This window comes from Lampetra planeri, chromosome 42 (assembly GCF_965212315.1).
Source record: "Lampetra planeri chromosome 42, kcLamPlan1.2.h2, whole genome shotgun sequence".
Lineage (NCBI taxonomy): Eukaryota > Metazoa > Chordata > Hyperoartia > Petromyzontiformes > Petromyzontidae > Lampetra > Lampetra planeri.
Window position 1 is genome coordinate 7,327,409 of NC_136148.1, and position 21,231 is coordinate 7,348,639.

The window sequence follows — 21,231 nt, forward strand, 5'->3', positions numbered from 1 at the left end:
TGGCACGAACAATTATAGATTGTTTGGCCATTCTTACAAATAATTTAACAAGGTGTACCGCCTTATTTACGCAGCAACAACAACAAAAACGATTTAGCAAACTCCAAGTTTAGCTCCGTGAAATCATCTATTGGGGTTGCAGGTATGTGGCTGGGGCAATATCTTAGTGACTTGTAAACCGTGTAGAATGGGCGTTATACCCCGGCCTCCAAGTGTCCGATTTGTACTTCCCTTACGTGTTTACTGACAATACGACGGCTGAGAAGCAACGGACTAACTTTACAACAGTTTGCAAGGTCAAGTCTGCCCAATGTATATATTATCAGAGCTTGTTTGCATGTTCACCACAAGTACGTGTGGTTAATGCAGACTTGATTCCTTGCAAAATGTTTCTATTTGGTGTTTGAACATATTAACACATGTTTTATTGCCAGAAAGGGTAACATCTATACTTATTTTACATACTTTGATACTGGCTCTTCATACCCAACAACTGTTTGTCGGGTATGAAGAGCCCCAATAGATTCCAATTGTACCTCCTATCACAGCGCATGGGAGGCAATGATCGGTGATGCGAGTGATGGATATCACTTCACCAGTCACAATTAGGCGACTCCTAAATACTGGAGACTCGAATAGATGCAGATGCAGACTCATAGATTCATCCATAAGAGTTTGTTTTGGGTTAGATTGCGTAAATATATAAATGTGTCATTAAAACCCGCCAACCACCCGACACAGCCAACTAGTAAGGGTTGACACGTAAACAGAACATGCCAATTCGTCACCAGTAGAGCACACCGGTGTGTTGGAGAGTCAAGCCACAACATGTACGACGTTTCGCCAGTATTTACAACTAGCTTCATCAGGCGACAGCCAGATTTGTGGAGAAGTCTGTTTCGTTACTTATATCAAGGCGTAGATGTGGTGTCCACGCTTCTGCGCTCTTGCGCCACATGGTGGGGGGGGGGGATTACTGAGGCAACGTACATTATGAATTATGCGAGCCCTCTGTCCTTCCAGTCTATTATAGATGATATTGGTCGCGAAAGCCTACGTCATAGATTCATATGTCCATCGTTGGATCTTCATTCAGTGTCTTGTGATTCCTGGATGCGGATTTGCTCCCCTACGGCTGCTGCTTGGGTTCTCGCGGTCGTCCTGCAGAACTCCTCAGCTGTTGTGTGGCACGATGTCCGACGTTTCGCTCCATGTGCTGGGAGTTGCTTCAGCAGAGTTATAGTGCGATACATTGTAGCACTGTGGGGGGGGGGCAAGGTGCCACCCCTGCCCCTCCACCTCTCCTACAGTCGCTGCTCCTGCGGTGCCACCACCACCCCACTAAATATTTGAGCCATCGGCTGCCACTGCCGCCTTCATTTCCTAAATTTCGTGTCCACGTTCGACCGGTGCACCCCTCGGATGGGGCACCCCGGGAGCTATAGCCGCCCTGCCCGCTGGCCATTGCTATGGCACTCTTCTCCAGGAACTGAACTGTGCATATCTATGGGACATTTTTTGCCAGAATCAAAATAATGAAAAAAATAACAACTAAGAAAAGGCTGTTTTCCTTTCTGGCAATAAAACTGGAGGTGTTAAGATGTTCAAACACTAAATAGATACCTTTTTAAATGCATCAAGTCTGCATTAACCGCACGTCATTGTGACAAAACATGCAAAAAAGTGCTCTGATAATGATATGCATTGTTTTTTAAACCAATTTGCCTACACTAGAGACAGCCTTCTTGATGGCCTTTACTCACCAATGTTAGATCAGAGAACGCCAAAAGGTGAACAGTACAAAGGCAATGAAAGTGTAGTGAGTCCAACTGAGTCACAGACGTTGTTCCTTTTAGAGGCAACACATTTATTTGTAACATGTAACACAAAGGGGTAACTGCCCCTTCACCAGATACAACCTAGGGTGGTGACCACCCAGCTAACTACCCTATACAGAGGAGATACTGCTATGAAGGGTCGGGCCCTCACTCGGGTCCGCAACCACGTGGTTGCCTTGTAGGACGTAGAGCTTCCAGCTTGAGATGTAGAGCCTCTATCTTGTAGAATGCAGCGACTCCGGTCCCTCTCAGGGACCCGCCTTATATCCCCCCATGGGTCGGGGCCGCTCAGCCCCTGGCCCCGCCCACCTTCTGGAGCCTTCTAGCTCCCCCTCGATCCCTCTCGAGAGCTCTCCCCGGACACGTGATCACCCCCTAGTCCCCCCACCTGGGGGCCTCTCTGTGGACACTCTAGATCACGTGTCTGCAGGGTCAACCAGAGTGCCATGGCCCGGGGCAACCCTGCCCCTGGGCTGACACTCTCTCGCTCCCCCCTCGTGGGAGACCGCACTGCACGCTCTGCGTCGTGCCTGCGCTATTCCAGCGCTCACCAAACCCCGCTAGGGCTGGTACTACACCCACCACGGGGTGTATGCGATCACAGTGCATCGCACGCCACGGCCCTTCCGGGCCGGCACCATACAGTGACATCCCCGATGTCACTACACAAGTATCAGAGTATGAATAGCTCGGGTTGAGCAGTTCTATCTATGGGTCATTTTTGTCAGTATCAAAACGATAAAAAAAATTAAGTAGAGGCGTTACCCTTTCTCACAATAAAACAGGTGTTAAGATGTTCAAACACCAAATTGATACATATTTCAAGGCATCAAGTCTGCATTATCCACATGTACTTTTGGCAAAACATGCAAACAAACATGCTTTAGTAATATATGCATTGTCTTTGAAACAAATTGGCGTACACCAGAGACAGCCTTCTTTATGATCTTGTCTCGCCAGTGTTAGACCAGAGAATGCCAAAATTCGAACACTGTTCGTATGTGTGGTTAATGCAGACTTGATGCCTTGACACAGGAATCTATTTGATGTTTGAACATCTTAACACCTCCTATTTTATTGCCAGATAGGGTATAGCCTATTATTTCCCCCCCCCCCCATCATACTGAACTGTGCAAGCTCACGTTTTGCCCAGGTTTCATGGCGGTATATCATCGAATTTAATCTAGGGAGGAAGTGAAACGCAATCAATTAAGTTCTCGAAGAAGCTCCGGACACGTGTAGCGAAACGTCGGAGGCATCGTGCCGGGGCGGCACTCCATGGGGGCCTCTGCTCGGTTCGTACAGACACAGACGTTGTCGCGGGGCGCCGTCTGGGTGCCCCGTTACCAAGCACTCTTTTGAGTTTCATTAGAACCTAAATATGTTTGATAGCGGCAAAACTAAATTTTCTGAATCTGGCTTGAGTGGAATTGAGTTTGAGCGGAGCTAATGCGAGAAACATGAGGCCATATTAATCGCGCCACACGAGGCGGCGGCTAAACACGCGAGATAAAGAAGACTGCTTCTTGACGACGCAATTTGAGAGGGAGCGAGGGAGCGCCGCGATGAAAATGAACTTGGAAAACATCCAGCGAGCGACAAAGTTGGGAAAAAAAAGATCCACGCGAGGCGTCAGTAAAGCCAAAATCAATTATTCATGCCGACGTTCAGACCGGGACATCCATTTACACGGTGGTTATCGGTTATGCATGTAAATCCAGCCTCGCGCGTGGGTCTCAATAAATATCAACACGCAATGTAACGGGGGACATAATAAATGAATAACACCCCAGCTTATTAAGATCTCGATAAATTCCACTTTGCAATTAATTATGCATGGGCAGCGGGAACCAGAAGGGTACTTTTCTTCTGCACTTCAGTTGCCGACGCCGGTGCGGATATCTCTGCTCGCTCCCATGAACGACCAACTTAATTTTAAAAAAGACAGAAAAAAAACCATTAATTTATATTAATCTGCGTTGAGTCCTGGCAGCTGTCCATGATTAAAGAAGGTGCTCAAGCACATTCGCTTTGATGGTCTCAGCCTGGTCACCAATTAATACGCGGGGAAAAAACAATCCGTCATGCAAATGTTATTCTTGTTTGAATTCAGCATAGCCCGGAGCCGAAGGAAAACGTTTATCTGGTATGTGTATTGGATGATTGACATCCTGGTTAAACAAAATAAACTTTATCTTGACAATCAGTTAATAACGATAATAATTTCAGCAATTAAACTTGTAATGCACCGCAGGGTATTACCTAGCTCTCGAAGAGAGAGAGAGAAAAAGAAGAGGAGAGGGGAAGGGAGAGAGAGAAGAGAGTAGAGAGAAAGGACGACTCAGAGGAGAGAGGAGGAGGAACCACAGAAGAGCGGAAGGGCAGTAGCGGTGGCGAGACGTTAACTCCCTGCAGGAGGTCGTGGGTTCGCTCACGACACCTGTATATTTGGAGTTTGCATGTTTTCCCCGTGGTCCCGTGCATTTTTCTCCAGGTCCTGCGGATTTTCCCTCTACATTTAGTAACACGCGTTTCGAGTATTTGGTTTCTGTACATTACCATATGATAAGCCACTTTGTTAAGCTATCAATTGTGGCCAGGCCGCTTCTGACAAAGAGCTATATAGCTCAGTGTGCCTTACCTACTTACGTTTTAGCTGCGCACGGTCATCAAGCCGGCGCCAAACTCCCCACCAGATGCGCGGTCCTCTGTAACGTTCGTCCATAAATGGGGCCGTCCATAAATTACGTCACGCACCTGGGGTGGGGGGGGGGTCAGATATTTGTGACGATGTGTGACGAGGGGGGGGGGGTTGAGAAATGTGACGTCACATCAAAATGTGCAACTTTAAATAAATATAGACAACACGTTCTACTTAATTAAATAGACTTTTTAATAAATGTTTTCTTCTACAACATCAGAGTGCAGCGCCACATTAAATACGTACTACAATGACAATAGTTTAAAGCGATTTGAAGCATGTTTTATTTTCAAAATGGAAATATGGTTTGGGGGGGGGGGCAGAGCTTTGTGACGTCATATTTCAGGGGGGTCTGACTTTTTGTGATTCTGTGACGAGCGGGGGGGGGTCAAAAATCGTCCAAAATCGCGTGACGTCATTTATGGACGGCACCAATGAGAAGTGAAACCGATGTTGTATTTGCCAGAGCTGGAATAATGTCAAATCAAGTGCAGAACCAAATTTAACTTGACATGGTCTGTTGTTGTGTGTGCGCGTGTAATTGGTGGCGTCTGGACCGGTAGTGTAGCGGTTAGCGAGCTGCGCTACGAACTCGGCGCTCGGGTTCGATTCCCGCTCACGGCGAACAATCTGTTAAGGCTACACGGGGGAGCTTGGTAATTAGTGACAGGGCTGAGACTATAAACTCGTTAAACTTGAGCACCCGGTTTATTCACAGCGTTGTCGATGCACTATATAATCATATACATTACACGTATAAAGCGCCCTTTTACAGGGTACTCAAAGCACTATAGATTGCAAATATAAATAAATACATTATGGCAAAATTCGGGAATGACCAAGTATGAGAGGCGATTTAGCAAACCGAGCGAGTCATATATATAAAGGTGTCAATGTGAGTTATCGGTGAACAGGCTGAGACCAGAAGTGACCTCTGAGCCACCCTCGCATTACAATTCCCATCTTGCAAACAATGGCGTCGCGTTTCACCACCAGCCCCGTGGCTGGAGAGCGTCTCGTCCCCGAGTCCCTGTAAATCCACTGCTCGCTAATTTCAAGAGCGGCCGATTTACGCGAGTCCCCGTGCGGCAGCGCCGATTGGCAGCCAAAGCGCTCGCCCTCCCCAAATGCAATCAACAAAATAGCACGGGGAGGGGCTAGGGGACTTTCGCTCCGCGCCCTCTAATCAATTTCCAGCTGTGCCAATCATTATCGTCAACCAATATCTATCCACTGCTTGATTAAAGCCTCCCTATGTTGTCACCATCAATCTCTGATGGTCTTGCAATGCCACAATTAATCTCGCGCCCGAACACGAGTTTATGATTTCAAAGATCCATCTCGTTCTGCGACGGCCGTGCGATCGGGCGCGTTCCGTCACCGGTCTCGCCGTGTGGGCCATCATCTCTTGAAATCGTGCCGCTTGCTAATTTCGAGAACGGCGCGGTTTAAACGAGTCCCGTGCGAGAGTGCTGATTGAAAAGCCAAAACGCTCGCCCTCCCCCAAATGCAATTGGCAAAAGTGCACGGAGGCTTTTGCTCCGCACCCTCCATTCAATTTTCCGCTGTGCCAATTGGAATGTGGCCAGTCCTGGGCAGCAACGCTCAGAAGAGCAAAGGCTGTGTCTGTCTTCTCGCCCCTTGAAGTTTCCACCACCAACAACAACGAATACAAGAATGACCCGCGGTCGCGGTGTTGATTCAGGTTTTTAATTGCTTTTCTTAGATTAGATTTGTTTTTTACATTTCCAAATACATTTCATATTGCGTTTTGAAAAAAAAAAACATCGCTTTCTGATTTTTTTTTACAATTACGTTACGAAGGCGCAATTTGTGTCACTATGCAAAAAAGCACTTCCCACATGAATCATTAACACTCCCTTCACCACCATCATCATCGGTCAGCCGTGATCTATCCACTGCTGGTTAAGAGTCTTCGGCAAGCTGTTGGCATCGCTTGTGGCCTTGAAAATGTCACAATCAATATCACTGTAACTGCTCCATCTCCGCGGTGGATGTCCTCTCTGGCGCAATCTCTCCTTTGGCTGCCACTCAGCCGTGAGTCTCAAACGTAGGCCATCATCTCTCCTAGCGACCTGCCCTGTCCAAGCCCACCTACTCTTCTTAACAGCCAATCTGATGTCTCCAACTTGTGCCTGTGTCCTCTAATCCGCGTGTTCCTCTGCTTGTCTCTCGTTCAATTTCCAAGCATGCAATTCTTCTTTTCTCACTTTTCAACTTTGGTTCCATTACCTTTCCCATGTCCGTATCTCACACCCACGTCTCACACAGAGATTATAACACTGCCTTGTAAAGTAAAACTATAACATGGGTTGACGTTTTAGGTAATGGTCCTTTTCCAGAGCATGACGCCCAAAACATAGGCTTTGTTTATGTTTGTTACAGTGAGGGAAAAAAGTATTTGATCCCCTGCTGATTTTGAACGTTTCACCCACTGACAAATAAATGATCAGTCTATAATTTTAATGGTAGGTTTATTTGAACAGTGAGAGACAGAATAACAAAAAAAATCCAGAAAAACGCATGTCAAAAATGTTATAAATTGATTGGCATTTTAATGAGGGAAATAAGTATTTGACCCCCTCTCAATCAGAAAGATTTCTGGCTCCCTGGTGTCTTTAATACAGGTAACGAGCTGAGATTAGGAGCACACTCTTAAAGGGAGTGCTCCTAATCTCAGCTTGTTACCTGTATAAAAGACACCTGTTCACAGAAGCAATCAATCAATCAGATTCCAAACTCTCCACCATGGCCAAGACCAAAGAACTTTCCAAGGATGTCAGGGACAAGATTTTAGATCTACACAAGGCTGTAATGGGCTACAAGACCATCGACAAGCAGCTTGGTAAGAAGGTGACAACAGTTGGTGCGATTATTCGCAAATGGAAGAAACACAAAAGAACTGTCAATCTCCCTCGGCATGGGGCTCCATGCAAGATCTCACCTCGTGGAGTTGCAATGATCATGAGAACGGTGAGGAATCAGCCCAGAACTACATGGGAGGATCTTGTCACTGATCTCAAGGCAGCTGGGACCATAGTCACCAAGAAAACAGTTGGTAACACACTACGCCGTGAAGGACTGAAATCCTACAGCGCCCGCAAGGTCTCCCTGCTCAAGAAAGCACATATACATGCCCGTCTGAAGTTTGCCAATGAACATCTGATGATTCAGAGGACAACTGAGTGAAAGTGTTGTGGTCAGATGAGACCAAAATGGAGCTATTTGGCATCAGCTCAAATCGCCGTGTTGGAGGAGGAGGAATGCTGCCTATGACCCCAAGAACACCATCTCCACCGTCAAACATGGAGGTGGAAACATTATGCTTTGGGGATGTGTTTCTGCTAAGGGGACAGGACAACTTCACCGCATAAAAGGGACGATGGACGGGGCCAAATCTTGGGTGAGAACCTCCTTCCCTCAGCCAGGGCATTGAAAATGGGTCGTGGATGGGTATTCCAGCATGACAATGCCCCAAAACACACGGCCAAGGCAACAGTGGAGTGGCTCAAGAAGAAGCACATTAAAATTAAAGTCCTGGAGTGGCCTAGCCAGTCTCCAGACCTTAATTCCATAGAAAATCTGTGGAGGGAGCTGAAGGTTCGAGTTGCCAAACATCAGCCTCGAAACCTTAATGACTTGGAGAAGATCTGCAAAGAGGAGTGAGACAAAATCCCTCATGAGATGTGTGCAAACCTGGTGGCCAACTACAAGAAACGTCTGACCTCTGTGATTGCCAACAAGGGTTTTGCCATCAAGTACTAAGTCATGTTTTGCAGAGGGGTCAAATACTTATTTCCCTCATTAAAATGCAAATCAATTTATAACATTTTTGACATGCGTTTTTCTGGATTTTGTTGTTGTTATTCTGTCTCTCACTGTTCAAATAAACCTACCATTAAAATTATAGACTGATCATTTTTTTGTCAGTGGGCAAACGTACAAAATCAGCAGGGGATAAAATACTTTTTTCCCTCACTGTATATGGCGTTCTTAATGACACATTTGGCGAGGGCATTTTAGCTGCACAGTATCTGCACACTAATGCCAACGAGCCCCTCAATGTTTTTGTCTCATGCGATGAAGAAATTTCCATTCGTAACTTGAACAGTGAACAATGTACCACCCGGTGTGCAAGAATCATCCAAACCCTTGTTCACATTAGAAGCACACATTGCATATATATACCCTGCTGATTGTCTCGTCGCATGGCAAGCAATATAAAATGTCATAATTTTAGTCCAAAAATATTTGAGTGACAAACAGAAATCGAATTATTGAATGACCTTGTTCAAAGTCATTGGTGACCCGGCTGCGACCATCAGCTCGCTGCGCTTGAGAAACCGGTTTCATCACAGGTGAATAAAAACTGGATTCGAACCTAGGTTCTCAGTGTTGCTGGTATAAATACACGCAGGTTCCTCAATATTTTTTCCTCGAGAAAACAAAATATATTTGCGAATGTTTGTACCCTCGAGGAAATTAATATTTGGCTGCACCAGTGAAAATATGTTCCCTCTATGAATGTATAGCCTCAGAGGAGTGAACATTTGTTAGGCCTAGGGTTATCGGAGGCTGCGTTGGTTGTGTGTTATGCAGTTTTCCGTTCAACTAGAACACACATTTAACAACGAGGATCCTTGACTATGAACATCTGGGAGTTCACCAGCATTAGCCTTGGTTCTGGCACCAAACCCGCGTGGCCACGTTCACAGCCCAACGCACCAACCACGGCATCACCGCTCCTACAATGAGCGACCCAAATATTTCGTACATCTTCGGAAGAACAATACGTGAGTGGGGTTAACAGTGATATTGCCTCAGTTGATTTAACCTGGACTCTCGTTTCAATCGTATTGCATTCTCATTCGCTAACAGCTCATGTGACATGCTACGCGCTGTGATCAAATCACCTGGTATGTGCCCGATCGCACGAGCTAAGCAGGGCTTTGAGCCTGGCCAGTGCCGGGATGAGTGTCACAATGCACAAGCAGGTTGTTCTACATCAGGGGTTGGCAACCTGCGGCTTCAGAGCCTCATGCGGCTCTTAAAGGACTGCTTAGTGGCGCTATTTAATAAGTACCGTCTCGTATTCACATGCATTATGGCTCTTGAAATATATTACCAAATTTGAAAAAATAAAATGCTGTCCTTGTCTTTTCTGGTTGCCGACCCCTGTTTCGAGGCTTTGTGATTACACAGTGGCCAGAAAAGTGCAGCACAGCAAAATCCAGTGTTGTACTGTACTGCTCGCGTGTCTTTGCCCCCCCCCCGCCCGCATGGCAAAGAGTGGGTAAGCCCAGGCACAGTTCAGATATCACTCGGCACTGACTTTAATCGTGGCATCAAACCAGCGCTGCCCGCTTGCTGGTATTAAGGTGCCTCTCGGCGGGCGGCCTCGTGTGAGGGAGCCGACTAGCAGGCCGGGGAGCCCACGCCGAGACGAAGAGGAGGAAACGGGGAGCGTGGGATGTATTTTTAGCGGAATAATGCGATGTTTCCCCAGGGGGCGAGATAAGGCGAGAGAGAGAAGCTGTTTGGCAGGAACGTGCGACCCCAGCTGATAGGTGACCCGCCGTTCGGCTGCAGAACGAGAGTTTAGCGCTTTAACCCTTCTGTGGCATCGCCCTGGTGGCCGACTCGGATTTCTTTGGTGTTTGTGGAGCACGAACAAAACGGCTTGAGGGGGACCCGTGCCGCGTTGGAGCCGTTGAACCAACCCTCCGAGCGCCTGGATATAAACCAGAGATTAAATCCGAGTGGCATGAAGAGCTCATCATGGCCGAGTCCGCGACACCGAGCCACCGCTGAGATCCTGAACAGAATGAAGGTTTCAGCTACCCGTGGTTACATCAGAGGGGCGTATTATTGGAGGTTCATAATGGCCATGTCAGAGACGCGGAGACAGCACCACTTGGTTAGTAGGTTTGAGTTGCACTGTCAGCCACTTGAGATGAAAGCCCCGTTCCCAAGTGCAGCGAGTTGATGGTCTCGGTCCAGGCACCGATGACCACACATAACATCGGCTCACACTCAATCTGGGTTTTCATGTCATGCGATTAAATCCGAGCTCTGAGGACTAAAGATCACTACCATGACAGGGCATGTAATACAGTGAGCCACCAGTGACATCCTTCCTGGGTTTGAGTCGCACTGTCAGCCGCTCGTGATTAAACCACAGTTCCCAAGAGTAGCAAGGTAATGGTCTCAGCCCGGTCACCACTGACTGTTCGAACAACGTCATTCAATGTTGATTTAACTCCTTTCGGGCTATTCCCACTTTGATGAATTAACTGTATTAATTAATTTGCGTCATTATTAACACGTGGCTAAGGAGCGCATTATATTGTTTAAGCCTCAAAAGCATGTCAGAGAGACCGCGACACATAGCCCAGGTGTGTTTCTATTGAGGTCTGTTTGTGTTTTTTGTGTTGAGTCTTCCGTTAAGATTTGCGAAACGCTCATTCAGCATTCGCGAGAAACGCAAAGGTCTGCTTTGCCAGCGATCTGATTAATGAATTGTTGGGATTGGAGGTATTCATACGATTCAAGAATCCATTCTAGTTTCGTGCTAACCGTCCAATTTGTATCACTAATGTGTTGTTTTGTTATCTGTAATTCTGATGGGTTTTTTTCCACCCCATTAGCCTAAACGTAATAGGGGACATAGCATTTACTTACAGCGAGAGTACTAAATATCACACACTATTTGATGTGTTTATTGCGAGCTAGCAATGCATTTTAATCATACCATCCGCTCAGCGACCTATCTTTCCACGTATCCGCGTACCTACTCACACGCCACACAACTCCAGTCACTCGCTCACTGCTACCAAACCAAGGGTCATGTTTCCATGAACTCGCTCTACCAGACTCTGACTTGATTCATTCTCATGTACACAGCGTATCATCCACCACACTACGGGTCACAACAAGACACTCACCCACTCACCCACCCACTCACCACACTGCTGGTCACAACAAGACATCCACCCACTCACACACCCACTCACCACACTGCAGGTCACAAGACACTCATCCACCCACCCACTCACCACACTGCTGGTCACAACAAGACACCCACCCACTCACCAACCCACTCACCACACTGCAGGTCACAACTCCCCCACCCACTCACCCACCCACTCACCGCACTGCTGGTCAAAACACCCACCCACTCACCACACTACAGATCACAACAAGACACGCACCCACTCACCACACTGCGGATCACAACACACCCACTCACCCACCCACTCACCACACTGCGGATCACCCACTCACTCACCAAACTGGAGGTCACCTCACTTCTCTTTCTGCTTCTTCCCTCGCACTGCTCCATTTTCCCAAGTTCTTACATTCGTGCGTAATTCAAGAAACACATTAACTCACCACGTCAATATTGCGGTTTGTTGCTGGCTGTTCGGCATTTGTGTTCCGAGCCATCAATAAAGATGAAGTATTATGCTATGCGCCTTTAAGCAGGAAGACTCCCTGACTTTGACTATAATTCGTGATTCGGTGATATATATACTGTATCGAGAAATTAGCTTCTGCGTAAAGATAGCGGTGAAACTCCTCAAAATCTGTTATTGAAACTTCTCGTTATCCAGACAGCCACCCCGGCATGGCTCAGGAGGCAGCAAATAGTTTTTCCACTGTACAACCTGAGCTGTGTTGCTTACCTTACCTCCGATTAGCACGGTTGGCTAGGTACGGTGCGAAAAAAGTTCAACATACATACTTCACGCACAACGAACTAGTAAAGATGCATGTAGATGATGCAGTGATGCAGTGTCCTCACAGTGTACTGACTGACATCACACTCAGTGAACGCATCATTAGCCTCGCCCATGGCCCTACTTGGCCCCCAGCCCGATTCAGTCTTGTGAGGTGAGCACATCACGGTTTAGTTCTGGCTCAGTATGGCAAACCGCCAGTGGAAAAGTACCCGTTTCCTGAGGGTCCCGTGCTGGCCCACCTCATGTTCTGGTGGAAAAAGGGGGTATTGATATCTAAAGTCGTGAGTTTTTCTAACTTCGTGACGGATCCTTCCTCAGTGTTTTTTTTTTCTCCTATCGGCACGGACTGCTGCAGGCCACAGCATCTGCCTTCAAACACCCATCGCTCATGGGCAGCAGCCAATCCCGTACACCGCCAGCCACGCGCGCACTGACGGTATCGGTAATAAACGCCACGTCTATCTGTCGAGTTTTGGAAAGGAAATTTTAAGACGGGCGTTCGCAGCTGCCTGTGATACATAGAGCATGGGTAATGGCAGGGAGCTGCCAAGAAAAAGGAGACGTTGTGTATGTATCTATGCATGTTGAACTTATTTCGCACCGTACGTAGCCAACCGTGCAAATCAGAGGTGCAGGGGAAGGACAACAAGCTAAACACAAAAGCAGTTCTAAAGAAGAGAGTTTTTAATATAGATTCAAAAGTGCATAGCTCCAGTGGCTTCTTAATATCGGAAGGAAGAGTGTTACAGACGACCGCAGAAGCGCATCTGAAAGTGCACGATGCAGTACCGTCTTTGTTCGATGGCCAGCCAAAAGCCGCTGCGAGGATGACTGGAGTTTGCGTGATGATTTTTGCTCCTTGACGAGATCAGCGAAGTATTGTGGTTCACTTTTGGCAAGCACTTTGTGTGTAAAGAATGCGAGCTTCGATCGTTTTATTCGCAACCGCGGTGCCATGCAGACGGCGAAAGAGCTGTGGTGTGTCTGGTTCTTTTTGGGCAGTGCAGGCTTGTGCGGGAAACATCTCGGAGAAGGGTTAACGGCCACAGAGGAGAGAATAGAGTCGGAGCAATGAAATAAACTCACGCGTGGAAGTCAGATGGTGGTTTTGCAGGACTGCGGGGGAGGGCGACGGCGTTGAGAGCCCTTCATCCAACGGTGGATAGACCATGGCCAACGATGATCATTTTAAATAACTTTAAAAACATATACACAGCTTTGATTTTAATGGAAAAAACAACGAACACACATAGGTTTTTAAGAGCCGTAATATATAGTATCGTAATTGTATAGTGAATATACAGCAGTGTGATATACAGTAGGGTGGGTAGAATAATACATAGTGTAATATTACAATGTATAAGGTATAGGGTGGTGTATAGTAATATAGTATGTAATTTAATGTTGGGTTTGTCTATGGCAGTATATAGTACGGTGTAGACCCGTGTGATGTAAGAGAATACAGTTTAGCTGGAAGCATATTATATTTTTTGTGACATAGAATTGTAATGTATTATTTACTGTTAGTAGCTCAGCTTACTGGAGATTATATTTAGTATACTGATGATACTATGTAGTTTATACTTTAGTTGTTTACGTGGTGGTTTAGTTACTGCAGCTACAGACTATTAACATTCCTTTCCTTTATTAATGCTTCCCCCTATCCCCTCCCTTTGATGCTGCTAATCCTGCATAATGCACGGGCAAAACATGACTTTAAACCCCCCGCCAAACCTACGCATTTCACAAGTAGTACTAATCGCATATCTGCATTTCCCATAAATATGCTAAAATTCCTATTGATATGCAAATGATTTTGTCAAGGCGCTCTTCCTCCTCCCTCCTAGCTTAAATAGACGCTCCAAACCTGGAGTGTGCCATTCAGACTCTGTTTTCTCGACAGACCTGTTCTTCACCTGAGGACGGCTGCTTGCGTTGTGGCCGAAACGTCGTGAGAATTTTTTTTTTATTATGTTGTATTTTTATTATTTTATTATTTACATTCTACGTGACTTTACCGAAAGAACCAAGAAGATAGGCTCGAGAGCTTTATGGGACGACGATGTGCTGTTTACATTTCGATTTAAAGCTTTCGTGACTGCAGGGATCCATATTCTTGGTTCTTTCGGTAAAGTCATGTAGAAGGGAAATAATAAAATAATAAGAAACGTCGTGAGAATTATTTTTTTCCTTCTACGTGACTTTACCGAAAGAACCAAGAAGATGTGCTGTTTGTATTTCTCTACATCACTGGAGGCCAAAAAAGCAGAACCGAGCAGCGTTCAAAGAGCATGCGCTCTCTGCTCATCCAAGACTCGGGGAGAAATTACTTCCCCGCTGGCTCTTGGCCGCCCACGTCATCGCAATCATCAATAATATAATCCAATGCTCGAGCGCGCGTTTATTTTGGACGACTGGCAAGAAAGTGTGGCGTTAACAGGGCGGCTCATGCAGCCCGCCTCGAAACGTTTACCCCGCGTTGCTTGTAACTCTGCAATGTGCATGCCTCGGTTTGAGCTGTGCAGGGTGTGCACACTAAAGCTTAGGAATCTCTGAAATATGCCTTCGTGTTTTTTTCTCGACAAGTCTGAGTGCCCAAGGATGTTTCTATAATTACAACATGCGAGCCCAGCATACCATATTGAAAAGTTCCAAGAACACGGTACAGAACAAAAGCGTAGAGATTTTATTTCGGCACGACGGACAAAGGGGGATATGAAGATATACAGTGAGGGAAAAAAGTATTTATCCCCTGCTGATTTTGTACGTTTGCCCACTGACAAAGAAATGATCAGTCTATAATTTTAATGGTAGGTTTATTTGAACAGTGAGAGACAGAATAACAACAACAAAATCCAGAAAAACGCATGTCAAAAATGTTATAAATTGATTTGCATTTTAATGAGGGAAATAAGTATTTGACCCCTCTGCAAAACATGACTTAGTACTTGGTGGCAAAACCCTTGTTGTCACAGAGGTCAGACGTTTCTTGTAGTTGGCCACCAGGTTTGCACACATCTCAGTAGGGATTTTGTCCCACTCCTCTTTGCAGATCTTCTCCAAGTCATGAAGATTTCGAGGCTAACGTTTGGCAACTCGAACCTTCAGCTCCCTCAATAGATTTTCTATGGGATTAAGGTCTGGAGACTGGCTAGGCCACTCCAGGACCTTAATGTGCTTCTTCTTGAGCCACTCCTTTGTTGCCTTGGCCGTGTGTTTTGGGTCATTGTCATGCTGGAATACCCATCCACGACCCATTTTCAATGCCCTGGCTGAGAGAAGGAGGTTCTCACCCAAGATTTGACGGTACATGGCCCCGTCCATCGTCCCTTTGATGCGGTGAAGTTGTCCTGTCCCCTTAGCAGAAAAACACCCCCAAAGCATAATGTGGGCAAACGTAAAAAATCAGCATGGGATCAAATACTTTTTTTCCCTCACCGTATATGGGGAGGGGAGACAGGGAGGGGCACGAGAAGAATAAACCAGCACGCTAAGGACAAGTCTGGGAGATAGGGGCGAAGAGGGGAGTGGCAGGGGAAAAGGGCCCAAGGATATTACACGTCTCCGATGTTGTTTCTGGTGGCTTATGGATGAATTACAGTTCCTAAATATACCAGTGGTGAAGTTATATATACATATTTTTGTTATAATTTTGCAATATTTCCAACTAAGTTTGAAAGCTATTTTTGCATTATCTCTGACTGTCGGTTCGTCTATAATTGGTGTGTGTGGAGGCAGGGTGGGAAAGAGTATTGTAATCCTCGTGAAGATGATCAGTAACAGAAAACCTTAGCATACAGTTTTGGATCACTGTTTATATATTTTATGAAAATGGCTTCCGCGAAAATTTGCATTTGGAAATAGTACTGTAGTGTATACATGTCCATTATTATTATTTTCATGATCACCAGCAGCCATGATCTATCCACTGCTGGGTGAAAGCCTCCCCAAGCACTTACCATCTCTCACGGTTTTACGATGCAAGAATGCATGCAGCTCCTGCACACAATCTAATTTCATTGGGTCATCTTTACAAAGCACTTCCCCTCTCAGGCATGCTCCCTCTTTGGGCTGCCAGTCCATCATTAATCTCGACCACTGGCCCATCATTCTTCCCATCTCGTGACGCTGCGTCCTGCCCATGCCCACTCAACTTTTCTCAAAAGACAACGTAAATTTTACGTGAAACTGGACGAATGGGAATTCGTGGAAACAGGACGCAAGGTAGGGTTCTAGGAGTGAGTTGACTCAGCATTTTCGTCGTTCAGACAAAACCAGAGACGCAATAAAGAAATGCAGTAAATTACTTTTGGTACGGAGGGAAAGGTGTCCAATGTAAATCCAGGGATGTAACGCTGAGGCTGCGCAATGTGCTCTTACGACTCCACACAGAGCGTTGCATTCAGTTGCGGGCACCGCGGTACAACATAGACATTGCTGCTTGCCTGGAGGCAGTTCCAACAAGGAGCAACTTGAGCGATTTAAGAACTCAAACGACAGAGTCGCTGATTGGTTCAAGATTCTGTATCTCTTTAGCTATAAACTGAGAAAAAAAAATCCATGGGGATTTAATACAGGTGTATGGAATCGTACATAATATCGACCGAGTCGATGCGGACGACTCGGTCGAGCTCGACACAGAGGAGGAAACAGGAAACAGAAGCCACCACGGGGTGGAAGCCTCGTGTGGGGAAAGTTCACGACTGAGGCCGGGAGGAGGCAGTAATTGTGTTTAATGCGCAGAGGGCGGTGGTGCGAGTGTGGTAGCGGCTGCCACACGTACGTATGTTGAACTTCTTTAGCACCATACGTAGCCAACCGTGCTAATCGGAAGTGCGAACTCGGTGAGCTCCAATACTCGGTCAGCGGCATGCAGCCGAGCGAGTTGGATGGACCCAATGGGCCTCCTTTCGTTTCTGAGTCCTTCTTTTGGTGTTTTCATGTCTTAAACCTGGCATGCAATTCCACATTCCCATGGCACGGGCCAGTTTACCTACAGTAACAACCACTAGTAACTTCTCACAAAGCAGAAACTTATTTTATTGACCCCGGATAGATGATGATGGGCTGATTGGCCGGCAAGTCGACCCCACAACCGGGATTTGACCTGGGCACCACGGTGGCTAGATGTTAACTACCTCGCCAAGTATACAGGAGGTCGTGGTTATGATCCCGACCATGACGCCTGCTGTATATTTGGAGTTTGCATGTTCTCTCTCTCCTCATGGTCGCGTGGATTTTTTTCCGGATCCTCCGGTTTTCCCCTCTGCATTCAGAATCAACATACATTTAATAATGTATTTAATAATGTATGTTGACTATATGGCTGCTCTAAATTTCCACATGAGAAGCGACTTCATTGAGCAATCATTTGTGGCTATACTGCTTCTGAAAAAGAGCTATACAGCTCAGTGGGCCTTACCTGGATAAATAAAATATTTTAGTATTTTTCTTTGACTCCGGCAACCACTCAGCCAGGCGTGGTGAAGCCGATGCGTGCATGCAAATAGGATCTCTGGCACTCGCGCGGACTTCTCCATGGAGTGGGGGGAGAAAACTTCACGTAAAAGTGAGCCAATCATCGATCGGCGAGCCGAAGGGCCAGGGAAACGAGAGACGGAAAACGCCCAAGGCTGTTAAATTATGCACGGTCACGGCGTGGGGAGCTGCCACGCCGGCCCGATCCCGAGGTGCTCCTCGCTGACGTGTTGATTTGAAATGAAAAATGTCCTCACTTTTAAACTTTAATTAAAATGTTTTATATGTGCGATGGACGTATATTTATAAATTCATATTGGAGAGACGGCTGAAGAGTAAGTGCCCTGACGGACGGGGTGGCGATGCTCTCACAGGGGTCTGATGTGATAAGTGTGGCTTTGCATGCACGATAAATAGGCAATTCCCACAGCCGCCCTCGTTCATAACGCGCATACAAGTCCACTCCAACTGGAATTATCCTTACGTAACACTTGGGTTTTTTTAATCGAAAAGCCTCGCTGCATTTCAAATAGAGCTGGCTGAATAATCTCAACACGTCCGCCAATACGAACCTTATGTGTTGCCTTACAAAGAAAAGATATACAATAATAGGTAACGTTTCATGCAATGGTTCTCATTCACATCACATAGGTCAGAGAGGTGGAGTCCGGGCTCTCTATGTGCTGTGAAAAAGGGCCATTGCCTGAAACGTTACCTATTATATACTTTGTCTTTTTAAGACGACAGTGTGTTTTTTGTGCTTTTGCACCACTGCCAACTGAGTATCGCCAAATTTATTTGTAAATCGACTTCTGTGGCTGTGATGACCTCTTGCTAAGCTGGACTATGTTTCCGCGTGTATTTGTGTTTCTTTTCCAGTCTGGCTGCCTCTACTCACACTGGGCTTCTGCGGATTTGCACACAAGCTTTCAGGTAATGAACCGGCATCCACTCAATTTCAGAGCCAGGACATCATTACATATCCACTGCTGGTGCTTCATTTCTCACTCGATATTTTCCAGAACGCTGCCTGGCTGGCGTGGTGTAGGATTATTGGCGTAAGGCACTACCACTAAATTACAGGGTGGAAAGCCGATCTGTAATAACCCTATATTAGTGTACCCTATGTTCCTATAATCTTATAAACAGCTTTTAAAATCCAAATATAAATTCAATAATAATGCCATTACGTCACAGGCAATGCCCAGGCATGTGTGTTAACGTGTGGCTTCTCACCAAAGGGATTTCAAAGTCTTATTCGGCACTCGAGAGGTTCGGAAAAAAATATTCCCTCCTCTTTCCCCCGCCAAAGCGCAAAGCTATTCTCAGTTGCAGCTTAAAATTGCTCTGACAAACGGCTGAGGGTTAGGTTCGGAAACACACGGTGGTCCGGCGTTTAATTTTGGTTCATAGCTTTGTCCGCGCACGGCAATGCCAACGCCGATAATGAATATTGGCCGCTGATAAAGTCAATAGTTTTTAACAAAAACAAAACCACCGTCGCAGCAGAAACTACAGGAACGAGTGGCAGGCACAACGGTGGCAAAAGCGTCAGGGGCCCTGGGGATAAAGACTGCTTCAGCTTCTACCAACACTATCTCACGATTGCTACAACGCCAAAGACGTTTAGGGAAACAAAAGAATACGTAAATATATGGCCGTGAATGTATGTACTGTATGTTTAACTTCTTTCGCACCCTACGTAGCCAACCGTGCTAATCGGCGATGTGGGGGAAAGACAACAAACTTATCACAAATTGGTAATATTGTTCGAAATCATTTGTTTTGGATTTTCATTATCACCAAAACTACGACGCACATGAAGTGAGTGGTGTTGAGCAATTGTGTCTTCGCGCTGTGCAGCCCCGATGGGCCGACTACGGGCGCCCCCGTTCATGCGCTCGTGGCGCTCGTTCTGCAACAGCGACCGTGGAGCTCGCTACGAGACGCGTCTCAGTAAACACGCGAGAAAGAGACAACGCACCGGACGGCCCTCAACGAGAAATTGTGGGTTTGGCAATGTTTTGCAATTTGGAAAGTCTTGGAGATATTAATAAATAAAACAACATCTAAAGCAAGGTGGATTACCCCATGCAGAGGACAGTGATTCATTGTTGTGCTGTACCTCTGTGCTCCCACATCTACATGCTTTCACCAACCCACATTAACCAGCATGGTGAAGTATGGTCAAATAACACCCACAGCCCCTACTGCGTGGGGAGACCTTCAATCTAGCAGTGGATCGACACGTGGCTGTACACGCATGCGTAGAGGCGCGCAGTTACATTGGCCAGAGACCGTCACATAGAAGTGCATAGAGAATGTACGATAAGGAACGAGGCAACCAATTGGCTACTCAGGCATTGCCATTTCCCCTACCCTCGATACTTTTGTGAACCGTAAAATAACGTTCATCTCAAATTTTGAAAACCGTCACTATTAGTCTCAGCTGTTAACCAGGCTGCACAAACCGGAATATTAACTCTGGACAGCCCACATACACACAACGAGTGCAACGAACCATCCCGTGGAATTCAAAGCCGTTTGAAATGCAAGAATTCACGGCACGGATCATATCCATAATTATGCTGTACATTTTAAAATCCGGCGGCGTAATTGCTTTGCGGATATCAATCAGAGAGATGGTGGAAGTTTAAACATTGGGAATAAATGCCCACTCAATCCGTGCTCTTGGGGGCCGTCCATAAATGACGTCGCAAAGCTCTGCCCCCCGCCACCCCCAAAAATAAAACATGCTTCAAATCGCTTTAAACTATTGTCATTGTAGTGCGTATTTAATGTGCCGCTGCACTCTGATGTTGTAGGAGGAAACATGTATTAAAACGTCTATTTAATTAAGTAGAATGCGTTGTCTATATTTATTTAAAGTTGCGCATTTTGATGCGATGTCACATTTCCCAACCCCCCCCCCCCTCATCACACATCGTCACAAATGTCTGAACCCCCCCCCCCCCCCAGAAGCGTGACGTCATTTATGGACGGCCCCTTGGCCCTGTAATCCCACCCCGTAATCAGGCGTCGGTAGCCTCAGATGCAGATTTATAAACGGAAGGTTATGCTTTAATTTGCTTTAATTTGCTCTGTCGTGCCCCCGAGGAGGGGGGGGGGGGGGTAACGCCGGGCTCAGAGATTCGGAAAGCCGTGCGGCACTGCAAGGATCAGTGGTGTGGGGGCGGGTTGCTGGGGAGATGGAATCTGCCTCAGTCGCCCGCAATCATAAATCACGATTAATTTCCATTAAAAAAGTAACTTACAGTGCCTCACCTATCACCATCCTTAAGGGAAAGAATGATAATCAAATCTCCGACCCCCAGGAACAGATCTACAGGTTTGCAGAGCATTTTTGTGAGGTCTTGGGGGAGGGGAATTCCCTCAGCCCAGACAACATCATGGGGCAAAGTGGGGACAACCTTGCTAGGGCTGCCGTGCC

The 21,231-nt window shown here is 46.4% G+C and overlaps 1 protein-coding gene across 1 annotated transcript in view; it reads left to right on the plus strand.

The window, feature by feature from the left end:
- Positions 1-7,374: 7,374 nt before the first annotated feature.
- Positions 7,375-21,231, plus strand: part of LOC144732238 (neuropilin and tolloid-like protein 2) — a 49,665-nt gene continuing 35,808 nt past the window's right edge. Inside the window, exons 1-3 of the mRNA XM_078613637.1 lie at positions 7,375-7,405; positions 18,660-18,713; positions 19,644-19,736. Of these exons, the coding sequence (XP_078469763.1) occupies positions 7,375-7,405; positions 18,660-18,713; positions 19,644-19,736 (178 nt within the window). The remainder of the gene's footprint in view (positions 7,406-18,659; positions 18,714-19,643; positions 19,737-21,231) is intronic.